Source organism: Akebia trifoliata, chromosome 4, assembly GCF_017979445.1.
Source record: "Akebia trifoliata isolate Shusen 1 chromosome 4, ASM1797944v1, whole genome shotgun sequence".
Lineage (NCBI taxonomy): Eukaryota > Viridiplantae > Streptophyta > Magnoliopsida > Ranunculales > Lardizabalaceae > Akebia > Akebia trifoliata.
Window position 1 is genome coordinate 25,583,936 of NC_141378.1, and position 20,371 is coordinate 25,604,306.

Sequence of the window (20,371 nt, forward strand, 5' to 3'; positions counted from 1 at the left end):
CCAAACATTTGGCTTGGGTCCCGATTTATTTTACTCAACACCTCCCTGAGGAAGGAAGAGAGAGGGAGACTAAGGCCAACCTTAATTTGGCCGACGAAGACCATAATCTCCTCTTGACGGCATTCACTAGGATCTTTGGGGTCCTTATAAACCCTAATAAATACAAAGGTAGGGATATAGAGTCCCCTCCAAAGTTAGGTCATGTTAGTAGTCATTGAGAAATCAAGTTTGCAGAAACAAGAAGAAAAGGAAAGAATATTACCTTAGTCTAAAAGAGGTAAGAATAGCAGTGAAGTAAAAAGAAAGAGAGAAAGAATTTTTTTGCAAAATGCAGAGAGACGAGATCACAGAGAGTAATAGCACAGTAAAAGGGAGAATGAGCACTAAGTTTCCTATTTATAAGAAAAAGTAAGGAGTACGTACACGTGGAAGGATAGCCTAAATCCAACCTAAACATCATAATTTGGGGGTAGTGCTGATGATAATGGGACACGTGAATGGACACAAATGAAGATCAATTCGTCTTAGTCGTCAGAGATGATTTGAAATGACATTGTATTAAATGCATTAATTCATTAAGAATAGAAATAATTATGTAGAATCAATGTAGCTAATAAGAAAGATATTACATGTCTTGAGAAGACAGCGAGACTTCATGTCTCCTCGAGAGGGGGTAATTGTAGAAGGAAATAACCTCGTAATTAACAAAGTTGTACATATGTTCAGGCCGATTGAGTAGTGCTATGCGTAGATCAGCATGCGGGCGTTATCCAACAGTAGGGTAGGTCAAAACAAAGATCTCCCTAGTCTGGTTAGAAGGGCAGCACAACAAGGAATAAAACCTCGTCTGCCAAGTACGGCAGACCTAGTCAAAGAATACCTGTAATCCTTATATGCGCACATCAAGCCTAGAGATCTTAGAGAAGATCTCCCCATTATAGTATATCTAATCCAGAAGATTCCTATATCATTTCTAGATCCAAAGAATCAGGGGATTCCCCAAGATCACTCCCCATGAGAAGGGAAAGCCTTAATTCGTAGTAAGGGTCCATAAATAACTCGATTAGCATAGAAGAAGAGATCTTTTGGCGGATTGGATATCTAACCAATTCTCTAGACTATTTACAGCTTCCCTAATTTGAGTTTCAAAGAGTTTTTGGTAGGTACCACGCCAGCACAAGGAGAAAGGTGATAGGAGCAACTTCGAATCTGTGAGGCAGAGTCCATCAGCACCGTTCATCGGATTTCGACCACACAGCCTGTATTTCATCTGCTACGCTTTCTCGGCATCTAGTAGAGTAAAAAGTAACTCTAAAACACTGAATGAAACGATACATCTATTTACAATACCTAAAGTTGATTTTGTTAATATTCAGTAGTGCAACGTCAATCAAGTATACCCTATGTTAGTTAGCTTTTCTCTTGATATGCACACAAGAGATCTATTTTTGTTTTTGTAGCAACTGACGACATGAAAACAAATTTCCAATTTGCAACTGGAACCTCTATTTTGGTATAGGCAATGAATAACCTTCGTAGATTTATGAATTTTATGGCTTGATGTCCAAGATAGACAAATGAGCTTAGAACCAAATGACACCAATTTCTATAGCTCTGTCTAATTAAGGAAAAACCTACAACAACTGAGGGTTTTGTAAATAGAATCCCAATTTGTAATCGGGGCCTAAGTACTTGTTCTAGGCAAGCCATAACCTTTGTAGACTTAGGAGTTTTTCGGCTCAAGCTCCAAAACAAGCAAAAAACTTTAAAACGGAATGAAACTAGTTTCTATAGCTCTGTTTAATTTGTAATGATTTGAAAAATTAACTCGTATCTCGAGGAACTTTTAAAGTGATAATTCTGCAAAGTTTGAATTTTAATTATGGTTTAGAAGTAAGGATTTTACTTTTATTAACTTTTAAGGAAAATCGACATTTTACCATTAATTCAAAAGGGTTGGAAAACATACATTCACCTATAAGCATGCCTTAATCAGAGGTCGAATTAAAAAATTACCAAATCTTCGGATTTTTTATAAAGTTTATATTCAAAAGAGGAAAAGATTGTTGAAACTATAATTTGAGAAATTTGATAATACTATTAGGTTCATATCGAAAAATTATGCAAAATGAACTCTAACTTCGTAAAAATTGGAGTCTGAGACATACACTTTTAAAATAAACTAAAACAAATTCGAAAATGAACTTTAAATCCCTAGCTCACTAGGTCACTATAAATATTAAAGATGAAAAATTTTAAAGAATTTTAATCTCTTCTATAGATTAAAACCCTAATTCAAGCCTTCCTAGAGCTAAAAGCTTTAATTTGAAGACCGTAGTATTGGGGTTCAAGACTCAATGAAAAGAGAAGAAAAGTTTCGTCTCATTGAAAGTTTCACATTGATCCAAGAAAAATTGCATTTTAAGTTGAAGAACTTTCAAGGTCGGACAAAAGCAATCATTTGGATTCGATCCTTCATAGAGGATGCAATCAAGTGGGATCTGTTACCTACTACGTTTTAGTTTTTAAAATCTTTGCAGAAAATAGTTTTACAACTAAAAACTTAATTAAGATTTTAATCTCGGAACATTTCTCTAAAAAATCATGCATGGTTTTTTTATTAAACTCGTAGATCTTATTTCAATAGATAGAACAAAGTGGTTTCCATAATATATATGATTATATTGCATTTAAAAGACTATAGAAAATATTTGAATGAATTTGGGATAAAATCGAAGAAATTTTGGAAAAACAATATTGAGGTTGGCTCTTCTCTATCAGCGCCACTGACCTTACCACCATCAATATTTGATTTGTCGGTGGCACGGATAACCAGTAATAAGAATGACCCTTGCCACCGACAAATCAAATTTTTAACACTATTTCAATAAGTTTTTTTTTTTTTTCTAATTTAATTGGGATTTTACTGATGTCTCTACTTGTATAGAATCATTGTGCAAGTCAAATACTTAAAATGTGTTGGTCAATTGGGCTACACATTATTGAGTTCTAACACTTGTCCTATAGAAAGTCTATATGTGTCACTCAATTAAATTAGATACATTATCTCATCATGTATAGCTTTGATTGTTTCATAATTACAAGAAACAAGACAAATATATTTGTTTGTTGGCATGTATACCTATTTTTTACAATGTTAGACGAGGATAATATTTCATCTCATTAAATTAGGTTTATTTTTTAAATAAGAAAAGTAGCTTTGCAAGACACATTTTCAATTGGTACAACACTAAGTGAAAATTCCATATTTGATGGTCTTAGCCCGTCAAATTTTGAGAAATTTGACGGACCATCCCGTCAAATATTTTCTTGTAGAATTTTTTTGTGACGGCCCTGGACTATCAAATTATTGGAGAATGAGCTTAAAAAAAAAATTAAAAAAAATCCATAGAGTATGGCCGTCGAATTTGGAGGTTTAACAGACAATAGCATGGTTTTCTAATTTACCAATTACAATAAACAAAATAAAAATAAAAAATGAGAATAATAAAAAACAAAAGAAAAATCATAAAACAAGCTCCAAATTAAATTAAACAACTCAAAATTTATATTATATAATGAAATTCCATTACTAAGCAAGCTCTAATAGAAACAATTGGGTACTAACAAATGAAATTGAGTCACATAATTGCTTAGAAATAAAACACAATCAGAAACAAATGGTCGTAGTGCCTTTCATCTCTTTTGGCTCTCTCCGCTCTATCATGTTCTCTTATTTTCCTCAAGATTTGAATTTCCCCTACATTGCCACTGTTCTAAACTCGCACCTTTTCAATATCACGAGACTCTTTGAAAGTCTCAAAATCTTCACAAACATTGGTTGCTTTTCTAGCAACAACAGTTGAATCTATGGCAATCCTAGTGTTAGTCTCTGTTCTACGATGTTTTCCTTCTTCATTATGCAACTCTATCAAGTGCAGTCCTTCCATCTACATCTTTAACATTGTAACTAGCACCATCCTTTAAAAGCTCTTAAATTTTCGGTTTGTCACCTTCAGAGGCAGCCATCAATAATAAAATGTCTACAGGGTGTATGTTTTGGCTTAAAAGAGCATCCATCTTGTCATAAGAACCCTCAACTGCAAATCGAATGGCTCACGATCCTTAATCCTTACCATTCCAAGGAAGAATATATATGGATGTTTTTAGAGTGTAGAAAGAGTTCCTGGACTGCAGAGGAAAATGGGTAGGCAATACATTAAAGGAAAAAAAATATTAAACTCATTCTCATTCATTAGTCCATAAGCTATGAAGATAAGATATTTGCTATTTCACCCATAAAAAAATGACTCTTTCACTGTACTAGCATAAAATGATTGGACTCGTGGAAACTTAGGTGACAACAAGCCTAAACCTAGTTGATGGCTATTTGGTGGTTGTTGCATCGAGGGAGAAACTAGAGAAGGCACAACAATCAAGGGAAAGAGGAAAGTGGGGGAAACGAGCTAGTTAGGTGGAAGGAGGGGCATCTCGCTCTAGGACCCACTATTTAGACATGAAAAACCTAAAAAAATGGAAACACTTCTCTAAAAGAATTATGTTTTTCCATGCTGGGTGTTATACTGTATGCTCAGTACATGCCTTGCTAGTAGTCTTTATTGTGTGAGGGGGCCTCATGTGGGGGCATCTACTTGTTGTGGCCTAAATAGTCCATAACCCAAATGGCAGAGTGCCACCCACTCATGTCTCATGTATATGAGTTGGCAGCTTGGACATGATGCTTACTTTTTTTTATTAACAGCTTATACATCATACTAGTTGGTAAAGAAAAGAATTGGGAGGCAAGTGCCTAGTGCTAAGGTGACATCTAAGTGGTGTCAGAAAAAATGTGATCCCTAATAGGTACGGAGGTTGAACCAGGTAGGCTAGTATATGGTGCCACATTGGAAACATGGGAATGAATATTGGACCCCAAACTAGTAATTAGGTCAAGAAGTTCGTACATACACATTGTATACAACTCTCCTATTCCGTTTCCACCTTATATTCTTTGTCGTACTACATCCAAGGTTTCTCCCTCCGAAAGAGTACTACCAGTATTTAGGTTTAGGTCCGGTTTTAACAAATTGTTCCTAGGACATGACAAAAATAGGCTCTATAGGAGCTAATCCTGAAAATAATATGTTTTTCTCTTTCCTTCCGACTCAGCTATTTGTTTGAAACCTAAAGATTTTCAAAAGAAACAAGGATTGAAGAAAGTAAAATTATTGTCTCATGTCTTGAATTTCCTTGGATTTTTTGGATATTAAAATAGGATTTTTATTTTAGATTTTAGACAATTGGGATGATTTGGACTTCTTAAAGAACATTTAAAATTAGAAAAAATAATATTCAAGTTGAAGATCAGTTAGACTAAGAGAGAGAACCTAATTATATAGCACAAGAGAAACCATAGGGAGAAAATTAACAATAAATATATACATGACACAAAAGCCATGACAAAACAAAAAAATTTGTTTTTACCATCCAGTTTAGTATATCTGAAGGAAGATTCAATGAAACAGTAGGACTACTCTCTTCCATACCCCTGCAACAAGTTGAACCTCGTCGCTCACCACCCTACACGTCGTCATTTACAGTGAATTTGTCAGGGATGCAAAAGATTGCAATTATGTCCCATGAAAATTGTATAACAAATTAAGATGGACATTTGTGGAAGAAAAAGGAAACGTAGATAATTAGAAATACACACCTCTTCCCCGAGACACGGGATTCGAACAATATCACTGTGAGCACGACTTTGATGTTATTAGTCTCAACTACAAACTTACTGAAGCTTTGGAGAGCATATTGACGGGTGCCTCAAGATTCAGCAGCATCATGTGGTGTGGTGGTTAGACGCTTAATGATTGTATAGTTTATAAATTTTAATCAGATTTTCCTACAATAATAATACTATAACATTAATTAGTTTTGAATGTGCCAACTAAAATAATCATCATCAACCTAAACACAACATATATAAGAGTATTTTTATCTCAGATCTCACTACGGCAATCCACTTATTTTTCATCTTTCTCTTGCTCTTGTAAGAAATTAGAACCTTCAACTTCCGCATTCCCTCTAATTGAGGTTGTAATCGGCTTTCATTACATGTGAAAGAGCAATCTCAATCAACATTCCCATAGTTTATCATCTATTAGGTCTACTCCTATCATGTTTCTTTAAGAATCATGATAATCTGACTTACCCACAAGGCATACTCAATCAACACCCCTGATGGGACAGGCTTTACACGTCTTAGTGTCATCTTATAAAGTTTTCTTTTGATTTGATTGGGATGAGATGCATTGGTTGCGCGTCACTTGAAAAGAACCTCCACTTTAACCGTCAAACTCTAGTTCCATGGACAACATCCTCCAATCTTTCCATCCTTCTGGATAATTGAACTCTGGTAATGAAAATGATCATTTTGGGAATTTCCTGGCCATTACTTTTAATTAATGGTGTCATTACTAAGACTATCAATACAACAACAACAACAAAAACACATGTTTTAAAAAACAGAATCAGGATTCAGATTGTCTAGCACTAATCCTGATTCAAATCAATTGTTCCATAAGATCCCAAACCAATCTTGAGCGATTCCAAAGGCTGTATCAAGACCGAGTCACATACAAATTACTTTAAGTTAGAATTGAGTCATATCTATAATCGAGTTAAAATTCCAGTTTGACTAAATTAGTGTGAGACAGGTAGGTCAAACCGAGTTAAAAAAAGTTTAGCCAAATTTGACTCACCAAAGGACAACTTGACATGAGATCCACCAATCCCTTAAAGCATGCTCGAAACGCAAATTTAAAGCAGTTGCAAATAGTCAAAAGCTATTCATTTTGTAACAAAATCTTAGTGATTATAATTTATCTATTTCAAGGAAACTCTCAATGACTATTTTGGTTTCTCTTCCCAATTGAAGCCACAATGTCATTTCTGTTTTGGCCCTACCTATGTCCTAACAACCCCCTACCTTATCAAGAATCAGAAATAATAAAGGTAGTGAACTTCTACGTTAGACCCAAATGCAATCAAAGAATCCATATGCAATGTGAAAGAAAACTCAAGTTCAAAACTTCTCTTTGCTCTAATAGCCATTATTGTGAGCTTTTAAGCAAAACCCAAAATCACTTATAGTGCTTAGTTTTGGAATAGGACATCAATAACTCTATTAGGATTTCAACCAAATATGCAAATTGTAGCTGAGAACTTGAGCTATTGTATTCCACTCTCTAGTGATCTACGATTGCCTTGTCAAGAATGAAGAATGATAAAGATTTTTAATCTTTTAAGCAGAACCCAAATGCAATGTCAAAGAAAATTCAATTTTCATAAATAAATAAAAATGTAAATGCACCTATAGTGCTTATTTTGGGAATAGAACATCAGTAACTCTATTTGGGTTTTGAACAAATCATAACTTTTATTCATGCATTTCTCAGTATAAACTCATGGAAACATGTAAGGATTTTTTCACACCAAAAAAATAAAGCAAAATGTAGGCTTAGAACTTGAATTGTGTATTCTACTCTCTCTAGTGATCTAAACTAGTCTACTACAAGATATAATAACACATCAAGCCCAAGAAGAAGATATAACAAAAACAAATACCAATGTGAGAAAATTATAAAGATAAATATGATTATGATATAGAAATCAAAACAAAACAGAGGAGAAACAAAATGAAACATACTTCTTCTTTTTTCACTTCTCTATTCAGTATCTGAAGGAAGATACGAGGCAGTAGATTCATCAAGTACAAGGGTCTGCAAAGGAAGATGTGAAGAAGCGGATTCACTAAGCCTAAGCTTCTGCAATCCAGGCCTCAATTCTCTATGAAGAGAATCAACAAAACAAATAATTATAAATCACAAATTGACTTTTTATGGATAATCTATAATCTGTTTTGTTTTAATAACTTATGACCCAATTATGTTGTGTTTTGCTCACTATTTTGTATGGAAAATACAAAATACATCAATGCGATAAAGTTTAATTATGTCAAGGGCAACATCTCAAGAACATTTAGAGATATAAAAAGAAAAGATTTAGTACTAGTATTCACCATGTACATGGTAGTATTTACTATGTACACTATATAAGACACAATGAGTTTGGATTTGTCAATGTAACAATGACACATCACTATCATACTAAAGATTATACATCTGAAATGACAGGCAGTCAAAACACAACCCCTATATCTATGTTATTTTGTTACAACAAGGATGACAAGTAAACAATTATTTCACATTTTTCTTCTTTCCATTTTTTCTATTTTTATGCATTTATTATGCCTATTACTTGTAATATTCAATGAATCCAAGAAATTCATAACTGTTCCAAGATCAATTTTTCAAGTATCCATCACAAGTTGATTCTCATAAGGTATCTTTGCTACATGCTAAGTAAAAATGAAAGACTAAACACTGAGAACCAACCATAAATCAAATTGGCATCAATCCAAGAGGTACAAACAAATTCATTTTGATAGGTATAATAAATTCATGGTTCTAACACTGAATGTCATCCAATTGAGCTGGAAAGACAAACCCAATATAAGGTTTAATAATGGAGCAAAAAATAGTAGACGTACTTTTTTCACAATTAATAACAATACTACATTGTGTGAACACTTAGAAAGAACCATCACTGTAAAGCTTTGATTAGGTACACGAGCTAAGCACAGTGAATAGTTAGAAAACAAGGCAGATGAAAATTTAATAATACAAAATGTTTTAGAAAGATTGGCCTTCAAAATTCCATATGTTTTCTCAACTCCTCACTGCTAATATGATGTTTATATATAGGATATGAAGTTCCAAATTCTTCCTAGTACCCTCCTGGGTGGTAGTTCAATCAGTTTACAACAGTCTGATTGTGTTATTTTAATTAGAGCAGCAATTTGGGCCCTAAAGGACATCAGAAACTCCTAGTGAAATCTGTGAATAAGAGAAAAACCACACTTTTTTAACTACTTATGCATGTGTGGGTCAAAAATTGTACAACACCAACACTAGTATCAAGCATTGCATGTTGGATCCTTAATCCAACATTGGGCTTATGTGTGAATGATAATGTATTGTGGATTGTTATATAAATTTAAGCCCATTTTAAAAGTGGTCTAATAAGGTTTTGGGCTGTAATGTATTTGATAGGGTGTGGGCCTTTAATGTGTAGAGACTTAAGAGTAATTTCTATTCTCTATGATGGGCTGAAATGGAAATACAAAAAGATTATAGGGATTCAGTTATCTATTTATGGCAGTTATGGTCCCCAAATCACACGTTCCAGATTTATTCTTTCTCTGACTTCCCATCAACAGAGAGATATAGAGAGAAAAATCAGAAAAAGAAAAAGAAGGAGACCAACAAAGAAAGAACGTGTTGATTTGGAAGTCTAACTGCTCGACTCTAAACAGTGATTGGTTGCTATGGATCCAGGTATGTTTCCGCAGATTTATTTACATTCTCGTGTTGATTTGACATGGAGGATCTTGGTTATTATTAATTTTAGTTTAAGGTTTCAGCCTTGTACACTTACAAGTGGTATCAGAGCCTTCTCCATGTTAATCCATTGAGAATCAAGTTTTTTTTTATGTTTCATAAAATTAGATTTTGTTTTATATTTTATTTTTTTGGAATTTTGCTGTGTGCATATATTCAATGTTTTGAATCAACTTCTGTGGATTCAAATTCAGGCTTTTGGGTTCAGTTTTTTTTTAATTAAGAATTTTTTTGTTTATTAATATTGTTCTAGTTTCCCCATTTATGCTTTTCAGATTCAGATTTTCTAGTTTCAGTTTATATATTTATATTCTTTTGGTTAAATCAGTTTGTTTATTTATGTATTTTTTTTTTATGGATCCAGTTTTGATTAAATTCGAATATTGGTATGTTTATATATATTTTGAGATGAATTAATTAAAACAACATGTCACCAAAGTGATCTCTCTTGTGGAAATTAATTTGTTTTGGAATATAAACGGTTTCGGCCATGTAAATTATGTGAATATTGACCGGCCCAAAGGAAGGACAATATTTAACATAATTTACATGTGCACCTGTAGTAATAAACACGTGATGATTATTAATTTAATTTTTTTTTACATGTGACCAATAAATCGGCCCAAAGGAAGATTTATTTTTCGACATGTTCTTATTGTCACTGTTTGATTACTGCACCAAGATATCACTTACAAGTTAATATTTTCTTGTCCAAAGACAACATATTAATGGAGTACCCGGTATCTTGAGATGGGATTTACCTTTATTTGAATTTATAATTACTTTTGGTTTTGAGACTTATGTAAGCTTGTTTTGTTTGGTGGTTGTTCTCTGATTCAGCTTTAAATAATCATGCTAATATTACTGCCAACATCAACTCTATTCCTATGTTAAATGGCACTAACTTCAAGTCATGGCAAGAGAACCTCTTGATAGTTCTCGGAGTCATGGATCATGACCTTGCACTAAGGGTTGATCCTCCTACACCTCTTACGGATAAGAGTACCTCTGATGAAAAGAGGGATGTGGAAAGGTGGGAGAAATCAAATCGCATGTGTATGATGGTCATGAACAAGGCCATTCCGGAAGCATTCAGGGGTACAATGTCTGACAAGATCACTACGGCTAAGGAGTTCCTTAGGGATATTGAAAAAATGTTTGTCAAGAATGAAAAGGCTGAGATAGGTACGCTCTTGATAAGTCTAATCTCAATGAGATATAGGGGTAAAGGCAATATCAGGGAGTACATCATGGAGATGTCTCATCTTGCTTCCAAACTGAAAGCATTTAAGCTAGAACTCTCTGAGGACTTGTTGCTGCATCTAGTTCTAATATCCCTTCCAACACAGTTTAGCCAGTTTAAGGTGAGTTACAACTGTCAAAAAGAGACTTGGTCTCTGAATGAGCTCATCTCACACTGTGTTCAGGAAGAGGAAAGGCTAAAACAAGATAAGACAGAGAGTGCTCACCTGGCCTCAACCTCTAAGGACGAGGACAAGGGAAAGAAAAGGAAAAAGGGTAAGGAAGCTGTAAATACAACACCTCAAAAGAAACAACAAAAGAAACAAGATGAACCGATAGGTACTGGTTGTTTCTTCTGTGGTGCTGAAGGGCATAAGAAGAAGCATTGCACCAACTATCACGCATGGCGTGCTAAGAAAGGTATGCTTCTTAATTTGGTTTGTTCTGAGGTTAATTTAACTTCGGTACCTAGACACACGTGGTGGATAGATTCTGGTGCAATAACTCACATCAGTGTGTCTATGCAGGGTTGCCTGAGTTGCCGAAAACCAAATGATAGTGAACGATACATATATGTGGGTGATGGCAAGACGGTTAAAGTTGAAGCAATAGGAAACTTTCGATTATTGTTAAAAACTGGATTTTATTTGAATCTTAATGAAACATTTAATGTACCGTCTTTTAGACAGAATTTAATTTTTATTTCTACTTTGGACAAATCTGGTTATTCTTGTTCATTTGGGAATGGAAAATTTAGTTTGTTTTATGATTCAAAATTGGTAGGTTCTGGTTCTTTATCAGGTTATGATAATCTTTATTTAATGGATACAATTGCTTCATTTAATGAATCCCTGCAATTAAATACACGAGGTATAAAGAGAAAATTAACCAGTGAGAATTCGGCCCCATTATGGCACAAGAGATTAGGTCATATCTCCAGACGGAGAATAGAAAAACTTGTGTTAGATGAAATTCTAGACCCTTTAGATTTTACAAATTTTGATATTTGTATTAACTGTATAAAGGGTAAACAAACCAATAAAAGAAGATTTGTAGCCAATAGGACTTTGGAAGTCTTAAAACTTATACATACAGATATTTGTGGGCCATTCCCTGCAGTTGCTTGGAATGGTCAACAATATTTTATGACATTTATAGACGATTTTTCAAGATATGGCTATATATATCTCATTCATGAAAAGCCACAGTCGTTGGATGTGTTCAAAACTTATAAGGCTGAAGTTGAGAACCAACTCAGCAAAAAGATAAAAAACGTCAAATCTGATCGTGGTGGTGAGTACTATGGTAGATTTGATGGTTCAGGTGAACAACGTCCAGGACTGTTTGCTAAGTTCCTAGAGGAATGCGGTATCGTCCCACAGTACACTATGCCGGGTTCGCCCACTATGAATGGTGTTGCTGAAAGACGAAACAGGACGCTTAAGAACATGGTGAGGAGTATGATTTGTCATTCTACCTTACCAACATCACTCTGGGGAGAAGCACTTAAGACTGCAGCATATATCCTGAACAGGGTTCCAACTAAAGCGACTACCAAAACCCCTTATGAACTTTGGACAGGCAAGAAGCCTAGTTTAAAACACTTGCACGTTTGGGGATGTCCAGCTGAGGCAAGACCTTATAGGCCTAATGAAAAGAAACTAGACTCAAGGACGGTAAGTTGTTATTTTATTGGATACTCTGAAAGATCTAGGGGCTACAAGTTTTATGATCCCACGACTAAGTCAAATTTTGAATCAGGAAATGCTCGGTTCTTTGAGGATGTTGAGTTTGCAGGAGGAGATAAAGATAGGGATTTTGTCTTTGAAGAGGAATATGTTGATATTTCCACAGGTGCCATTGGCATTGATCAGGATCTCATTCTTGACTTTGTACAAGACACAATAAATCAAGACAATGAAGAAGAACCTTCCATTCAAGGAATTGTTCCAGAAGATCCAAAAGAACAAACTCTACCACCTCAAGAACCTATGCCACTAAGGAGATCCATTAGAGAAAGGAGAAGTGCAGTGCCAGATGATTACATTGTATTTCTCCAAGAACAAGAGAATGATATTGGAGTGATGGAAGATGATCCGATCAACTTCCGTCAAGCCATGGAAAGTTCTAACTCTCAGAAATGGATTGATGCCATGAATGAGGAGATTAAATCTATGAAAGATAATGACGTGTGGAATCTTGTTCCATTACCAAAAGATATGAAACCTATTGGTTGCAAATGGATATTTAAGACCAAGAGGGATTCGAAAGGTAATGTGGAGAGGTACAAGGCCCGTATTATCGCAAAAGGCTTTACACAAAAAGAAGGCATTGATTATAAAGAGACTTTCTCTCCAATTTCTTCAAAAGACTCTTTCAGGACTATAATGGCATTGGTGGCATATTTCGATTTTGAGTTACATCAGATGGATGTAAAAACATCGTTTCTCAATGGTGACATTGATGAAACGATATAATGATGCAACCAGAAAACTTTGTGTTGGAAGACCCAAAGAATATGGTTTGCAAACTTAAGAAATCCATCTATGGGCTCAAGCAAGCATCTCGACAATGGTATTTCAAGTTTCATCAAGTGATCATCTCATTCGGTTTTGAGATGAATTTAGTCGATGATTGCATATACCATAAGTTTTGTGGGAGCAAGTACATTTTTCTGGTTTTGTATGTTGATGACATTTTGCTTGCCAGCAACGATATAGGCTTATTGCATGAAACCAAGAAATTTCTAGCTAAGAATTTTGAGATGAAAGATCTTGGTGAAGCCTCTTTTGTATTAGGTATACAGATACATCGGGATCGCTCTCAGGGTATTCTTGGATTATCACAAAAGAATTATATTGAAAAGGTTCTCAAGAGATATGGCATGCAAAATTGCAAACCAGGTAACACCCCTGTAGCTAAGGGAGACAAGTTTAATCTCAATCAGTGCCCTAAGAATGATTTTGAGCAAAAAGAAATGCAAAAGATTCCTTATGCATCAGCAGTAGGGAGTCTAATGTATGCTCAGGTTTGTACACGTCCAGATATTGCGTACGTTGTTGGAATGTTGGGCAGATATTTAAGTAATCTAGGAATAGACCATTGGAAGGCAGTCAAACGGGTCTTGCGGTATTTACAGAGAACAAAAGACTACATGCTCACATATCGGAGGTCGGATCAACTTGAGATCGTTGGTTATGCTGACTCTGATTTTGCTGGATGCCAAGATAGTTTAAAATCTACGTCAGGCTATGTTTACTTGCTAGCTGGAGGTGTTATCTCATGGAAGAGTGTTAAACAGTCTCTTATAGCCCCTTCTACCATGGCACCAGAGTTCATAGCATGTTATGAGGCGTCAAATCACGGAATATGGCTACGGAAATTTGTCACGGGGCTGCGCATAGTGAATGGTATAGAAAGACCACTCAAGTTATTTTGTGACAATAAGTCAGCAGTGTTGTATTCCACTAACAACAGGAGCTCGACGAAATCAAAACATATAGACATCAAGTTCCTAGTTGTCAAGGAAAGAGTTCAAAGTGGACAGGTGTCTATAGAACACATTGGTACAAACTCCATGATTGCGGATCCGCTTACTAAGGGATTGCCACCCAACGTGTTTCATGAGCACACTGCTCGTATGGGTGTCATGTCATTTAAGAATATGGAATTTTAGTGGGAGTTTGTAATTTATATGTTTCTATGATATATAGACATATTTTCAGTTATTTCAGTTTATGGATACTTTAAGGTTATTTTCTGCAGAAATAAAGTTTTGGTTTTATTTACACTTTGATTTTGGTAATGTTTGATCTCACTATGGTTTAAGGTTGGACCAGTTGGAAATAGGTATGTTAAGATCACATTGCATGAAATTTCCATGCTACACATCCACATCATGATCCATGTCATTTAGTTATATCGGCATACGTGACCATCGATGGGTCGAGTTACGACAAATGTAACGAAGGCTGCTTTGATCCTATGTTGGTATGATTAATGGACCGAATTGAATATAGATACATTTCGGTATTAACAGCAAAGCTGAGATCATACGGCTATTTTTTTTTATACAATGCATAATTATAAAGTTACACATATAGCCCAAGTGGGAGATTGTTGGATCCTTAATCCAACATTGGGCTTATGTGTGAATGATAATGTATTGTGGACTGTTATATAAATTTAAGCCCATTTTAAAAGTGGTCTAATAAGGTTTTGGGCTTTAATGTATTTGATAGGGTGTAGGCCTTTAATGTGTAGAGACTTAAGAGTAATTTCTATTCTCTATGATGGGCTGAAATGGAAATACAAAAAAGATAACAGGGATTCAGTTATCTATTTATGGCAGTTATGGTCCCCAAATCACACGTTCCAGATTCTATTCTTTCTGACTTCCCATCAACAGAGAGATATAGAGAGAAAAATCAGAAAAAGAAAAAGAAGGAGACCAACAAAGAAAGAACGTGTTGATTTGGAAGTCTAACTGCTCGACTCTAAACAGTGATTGGTTGCTATGGATCCAGGTATGTTTCCGCAGATTTATTTACATTCTCTGTTGATTTGACATGGAGGATCTTGGTTATTATTAATTTTAGTTTAAGGTTTCAGCCTTGTACACTTACATTGCAAATATATTTCTACCATATGATAACATTAGTTATTTTCCTGTAACAATTTCCTTATTTTTTCAGAAAAATAATTTAAAAAGCATGTTGTACCAAATTTTACAGCCAACCGACTATAGATAATTGGGATAAAGCTTTAATGATGATGATAAATATTACTGTAAAAAATTACAAATAACTTATAAAAATACACAAATGTTAGAAGTCTAACTACATCCGGCAAGAAGTATATACTAAAAGATAAAATCAGCTTAAAGAAATAAAAATGTAAGCATAGCCATTAAAAGGTCTGTTGAACAGATCTTGTTTGTCCATTCAATTCAACCTAAAAACATGTTTTTAGTTAAATTCAATTGTCTCCAAAAAGTTAGCATATCAACAACTCTCCAACAAAAAACTATTGATTTAACTTAGCTCCTTCTTCGCTTTGACCAAGGTAAACAAGAATCTGGATATTGAAACAATTATTTTTTTGATCTTGAAAAGTAACAAAATTTATTTAAAGCTAACTATTTATAAAGAAAAAAAAGAAGAGAAATACGTGTAAACAAAAGAAATAACCATGGCCTAAATACATAAAAAGAAAAATGCTCTTGAATTTTACCATGTGGATGCCTGTGTTTAGTTCTTTTGCAGTGTCTCTAGTTTCAAGTAGTAACCAATCAATTGCATTCATAAATCGTAAAGTTTCTTTTGCGATTTTGCCCTTATCCTTGGTTTTCTCTACAATCCCTTTTCAACTGTAATATGTAACAATCTCGGAACTCTCATTATCAACAATTACAACAAACAAAACAAAATCCACATACTTTAGAACTCAAAAAAATTCACTAAGCCTTAATCATACAGACAATATCAAAAGCCAAAAATTCTGCATTAAAATTCAGATCACCTTATAATCCAAATATGTACAATAATCTACTACTACGACACCTTTTGTGGAGCTCTAATCTAACAAAAAACTAATGAGAATATTAGCAACTAATTGCATTATGTCAAAATTTTATCTAAACTTTGGGGATTTGAAAATCAAACAAAGTTCAACAGATCATCAAAAATTATTTATAGTATGAATACTCAAATAAGAACATAAATACATGAAACCTAAGTTTCAGAATCCAGATTTTAGCAGCAATTAAACTTCTAGATGTGGAAATATCTTGAAGAAAAATCCGAAATAAGTGAAATAAATTACATCAATTAGTAGTCTCTTCAAGACAAAATCAAAATTCCGAATTGTTTTGAAACAATCGATTTTCTCAATTGTGGATCTCTAACACAAAAAACTAATCCAAACAAGAATTCATGAACCCTAAGATCCGATTCAAAATCAGAAAGACAAATCAACTAAATCAAATCTCTAAAATGAGTAAAAAAACGAACGAAATTGAAGAAGTTATGAAATTACCAGAATTAGTAGAAGATTTAAGTTGCACAGGTGTAGAAGGTTGGGATCCAATTCTAGGGTTTTCAGTGTTCTTGAAGGAATTATCTAGAGATCACTTTAAGGCTTTCGTTAACCCTAGATCTCATTTTCACTCCATCATTTTCAGTGTTGCGAGTTCAAAAGATCAGATACAGAGAGAGATCGATCAGATATAGAGCGAGATGTGATCGAGGGAGACAGAGAGAGAGAGAGAGGGAGAGAGAGATTCTCACAATCGAAGAGCTTCTTATGAACCAGGGAGAGAGGAAAAGAGAGAGAGGGGAAAAATCGCAGATCAGAAAGAGATGCGAACAAGAGAGAGAGGGGAAAAAAACGCAAATTAGAGAGAGGGAAGAAAAGTTGTGCAGATTTCTCTAAATTTCGTGGGCCATGGCCGTCAAATTTGAGTTTTTAAAATTCGTCGGGCGAAGCCCAACAATTTTTTTTTACAATTTTTACGATTTTCACATAGTGCAAAACCTAAACCTATGGTCTTGAGAAGCACATGATCTTTGTTAAGTTAACTAGGGGTTGAAAGATACAGAGATTGGAAAAGTTCTCAATTGGAGGGCCTCTTGGGTTAATTGATTTTTCCCATAAGAAGTGTAAATTAGCTTACATATGTTTTAGAAGTCCAAATTTTAACTCGGCTTGGATTTCAACTGGAGTCAACTTGACAGCTATTGAGTAGACTCAAATTAGTCAAACAAATATTCATTAAATTTATTAAAGATCTCAAAAGAAAAAAAATCAATATGAAAATTTAGAAATATATTTTCAAATTTAAAAAAAAAAAAAAATTAAATCTAACACATAACTAGGTCGAGTGGTCGAGTTCCTCATCCTACTTTGTCAGTTTTAAGACAACCCAACAAATTGGTTTAGATGATTTTCAGTACATAATAAACTAATAAATCCCTCTTGAGGCCGACTACAGACTCGTCCAAGTTTCAATGCATGAGGTCTAAAACATAGGTGTAATTAGTAAACTGTAAATAAGATGTAAATGCTGACAAACTATTTCTACAAACTTATAAACTATGAATAGCCGGCTTCTTGATGGCCCAAGGCATATATTCCTTTAAGCATATTCTTATATACCATCCATGGCGGAACTAACAAACCATTTTTCTTCCCTTAGATATAAGCCACTCTAGAGGATCAACCATCACAAATGGATAACCATAAGGTGGTATTGGTCACTGGCTGTGCCAAGGGTGGCATTGGTTTCGAGTACTGTAAGGCCTTTGCCCAGCAAAACTGCCATGTTTTTGCCTCCGATATGGTGGGACGCATTCGTGACATGTCCGACCTCCCATCAGAGAGCATCGAGACACTAGAGCTTGATGTCTCTTCTGACGAAAGCGTAGCATCAGCTGTAGCCACTGTTGTATCAAAATGTGGTAAGATAGATATTGTGATAAATAATGCCGGGATAGGAAGTACTGGGCCCCTTGCCGAGCTTCCGTTAGAGCAGGTTCGGAAAGCTTGGGAGATCAACACCTTAGGGCAACTGAGGGTTGTGCAACAAGTAGTGCCATACATGGCTTCACAGCGTAATGGTTGTATAGTTAATATAGGGAGTGTGGTGGGGAGGGTACCAACCCCTTGGGCCGGGTCTTACTGTGCTACTAAAGCGGCAGTACATGCCATGTCGGATACCTTACGTGTCGAGTTGAGACCATTTGGCATCAATGTAGTACTAGTGATTCCTGGTGCTGTTCGATCGAACTTTGGAAATGCTAACGTTGAGAGATTGAGGAATCAGGATTGGAGACTCTATGGGGAATTCAAGGAGGTTATAGCTGAGAGAGCCAAAGCTTCTCAGACAGGCAGAGCCACAAATGCGACCTTGTTTGCGCAACATGTAGCAAGGAAAGTGTTGATTCCTAGGCCGCCGAAGCAAATAGTTTTTGGGCACATGACAGGCTTGTTTGCCATGCTTTCCTGGTCACCCATATGGGTGAGGGATCTCTTCTTTTCTAATCGATTTAACTTAAATAAGAAGCTCTGAAAAGCGATAAAGTGTGTTCGGTTGTTTAATTTCGTACTTATGTTGTGAAATTCAAATTGTATGATATGTAATGGGTGAAGATGACAATAGATGTCAGAGAATTTAATTTTGGAAAATGCTTATCTGACTTCCTTCACGCTACGCTCAACCCTGCGCTAATGTGGCAGTGTGCAGAGAGCCATAGATTTTTTTTCCTTGAGATAGATTGTTTGTCTCTTCATTTTCTTCTCATCATCTTTGTCTATTCTTTTAGCAAACGAACCATCACATCCTCTGCCCTTCTTTGCAACCAAGCTACCAATATGATGCTAAATCTCTTTCGTTTTATCTTCTTTTGCATATTTTTTTTTTTACTTTCTATTGTAATGGTAAATCATGAAGAAACAGTAAAATGGTAAAAAATTGGGGTTTGATTGTGAGGTAAATGCAACGTACACTAGTTGATTGTTAGAAAATGGTTAGAACTCATAAAATTGAAGAAATATTCCTGAAAACCCAATCCATTTTGTGATAATATTTATAGTAAACAATGGTTTTTGTTCTAATCTGTGTCGAAAGTCCAGTGTCGACGTCAATATATTCATGCCTAAGTTATCATTTTAACACTGGCAAAAAAAAAAAAAAATTTTAGACAACAATGACTCTTAACTACTATTTTTTTTTTGTTTTTCAGATTTATAAAATACAATGAAAAAAAAATTGTGACCAATTTTTTTTTTTTTTTGAGACAAACAATAAAATGAAAAAAAGGGGGGGGGGGGGGGGGGGGGAGGCGTGTTGTCATATTAAAATCCACAGTCTTTGCAATGGCCAATTAATCCGTGCGCTTTAAGTGTTTCAGTGTGATGGGTTTCTCATAAGGAAATAATCAAATGGGTTGGTTGAGAATTTCTTTTTGTGGAAATCTCTACTATAGAAGGATTAGAATTCTACGATGGGTAGGTTTCTAATCTTGAACATGATCTAGGCCCTCTACTACTATGTATAAAAGAATTGAATTGGTTACCTTATGTTTGTGTGATTTTCATCCAAGAAAAATCAATAACTTCAAGAAACCAATACGATTTACATGTCCATAAAGAAAGCCACACGATTCAAGAATAGAAAAGATCAAGCAGGAGAATGTAAGTCTAAAGATTAAAGATCACTATCAAAGGGGATTAAATGTCCATAAAGAAAGCCACACGATTCAAGAATAGAAAAGATCAAGCAGGAGAATGTAAGTCTAAAGATTAAAGATCACTATCAAAGGGGATTAAATCGACGCACCGTGGAGATCAATAGCAACCGTGACAATTACAGGTAGTTACCCTATAATGTTGGAAATATTCTTGAGTTAATTCGTTATAGGTTATGATTTGATATTCTGCATCTTGACTATATGCAAATCTTATAATGGATATGTGGCCATGTGAATGTTGAATTGAAAATAATTCTTACAGTTGGTATCAGAGTGTATGGTTAATAGATTAAATTATTATAATTTTGATTTTGATTTCATTTGGAAAAATCCAAATTGATTTCTGCATAAATTATAAAA

General features: G+C 34.8%; 2 protein-coding genes across 2 annotated transcripts; both read left to right on the forward strand.

Annotated features, from left to right (window-relative positions):
- Window positions 1-9,448: 9,448 nt before the first annotated feature.
- Window positions 9,449-10,964, forward strand: LOC147404603 (uncharacterized). Its single transcript, XM_086437868.1, has 3 exons — window positions 9,449-9,458; window positions 10,362-10,885; window positions 10,953-10,964. The coding sequence occupies exons 1-3, from the start codon at window positions 9,449-9,451 to the stop codon at window positions 10,962-10,964; spliced, it is 546 nt and encodes a 181-aa protein (XP_086293994.1).
- A 7,027-nt stretch (window positions 10,965-17,991) lies between these two features.
- Window positions 17,992-18,831, forward strand: LOC147404604 (short-chain dehydrogenase ptmH-like). Its single transcript, XM_086437754.1, has one exon. The coding sequence runs from the start codon at window positions 17,992-17,994 to the stop codon at window positions 18,829-18,831; it is 840 nt and encodes a 279-aa protein (XP_086293880.1).
- The last annotated feature ends 1,540 nt before the right edge of the window (window positions 18,832-20,371 follow it).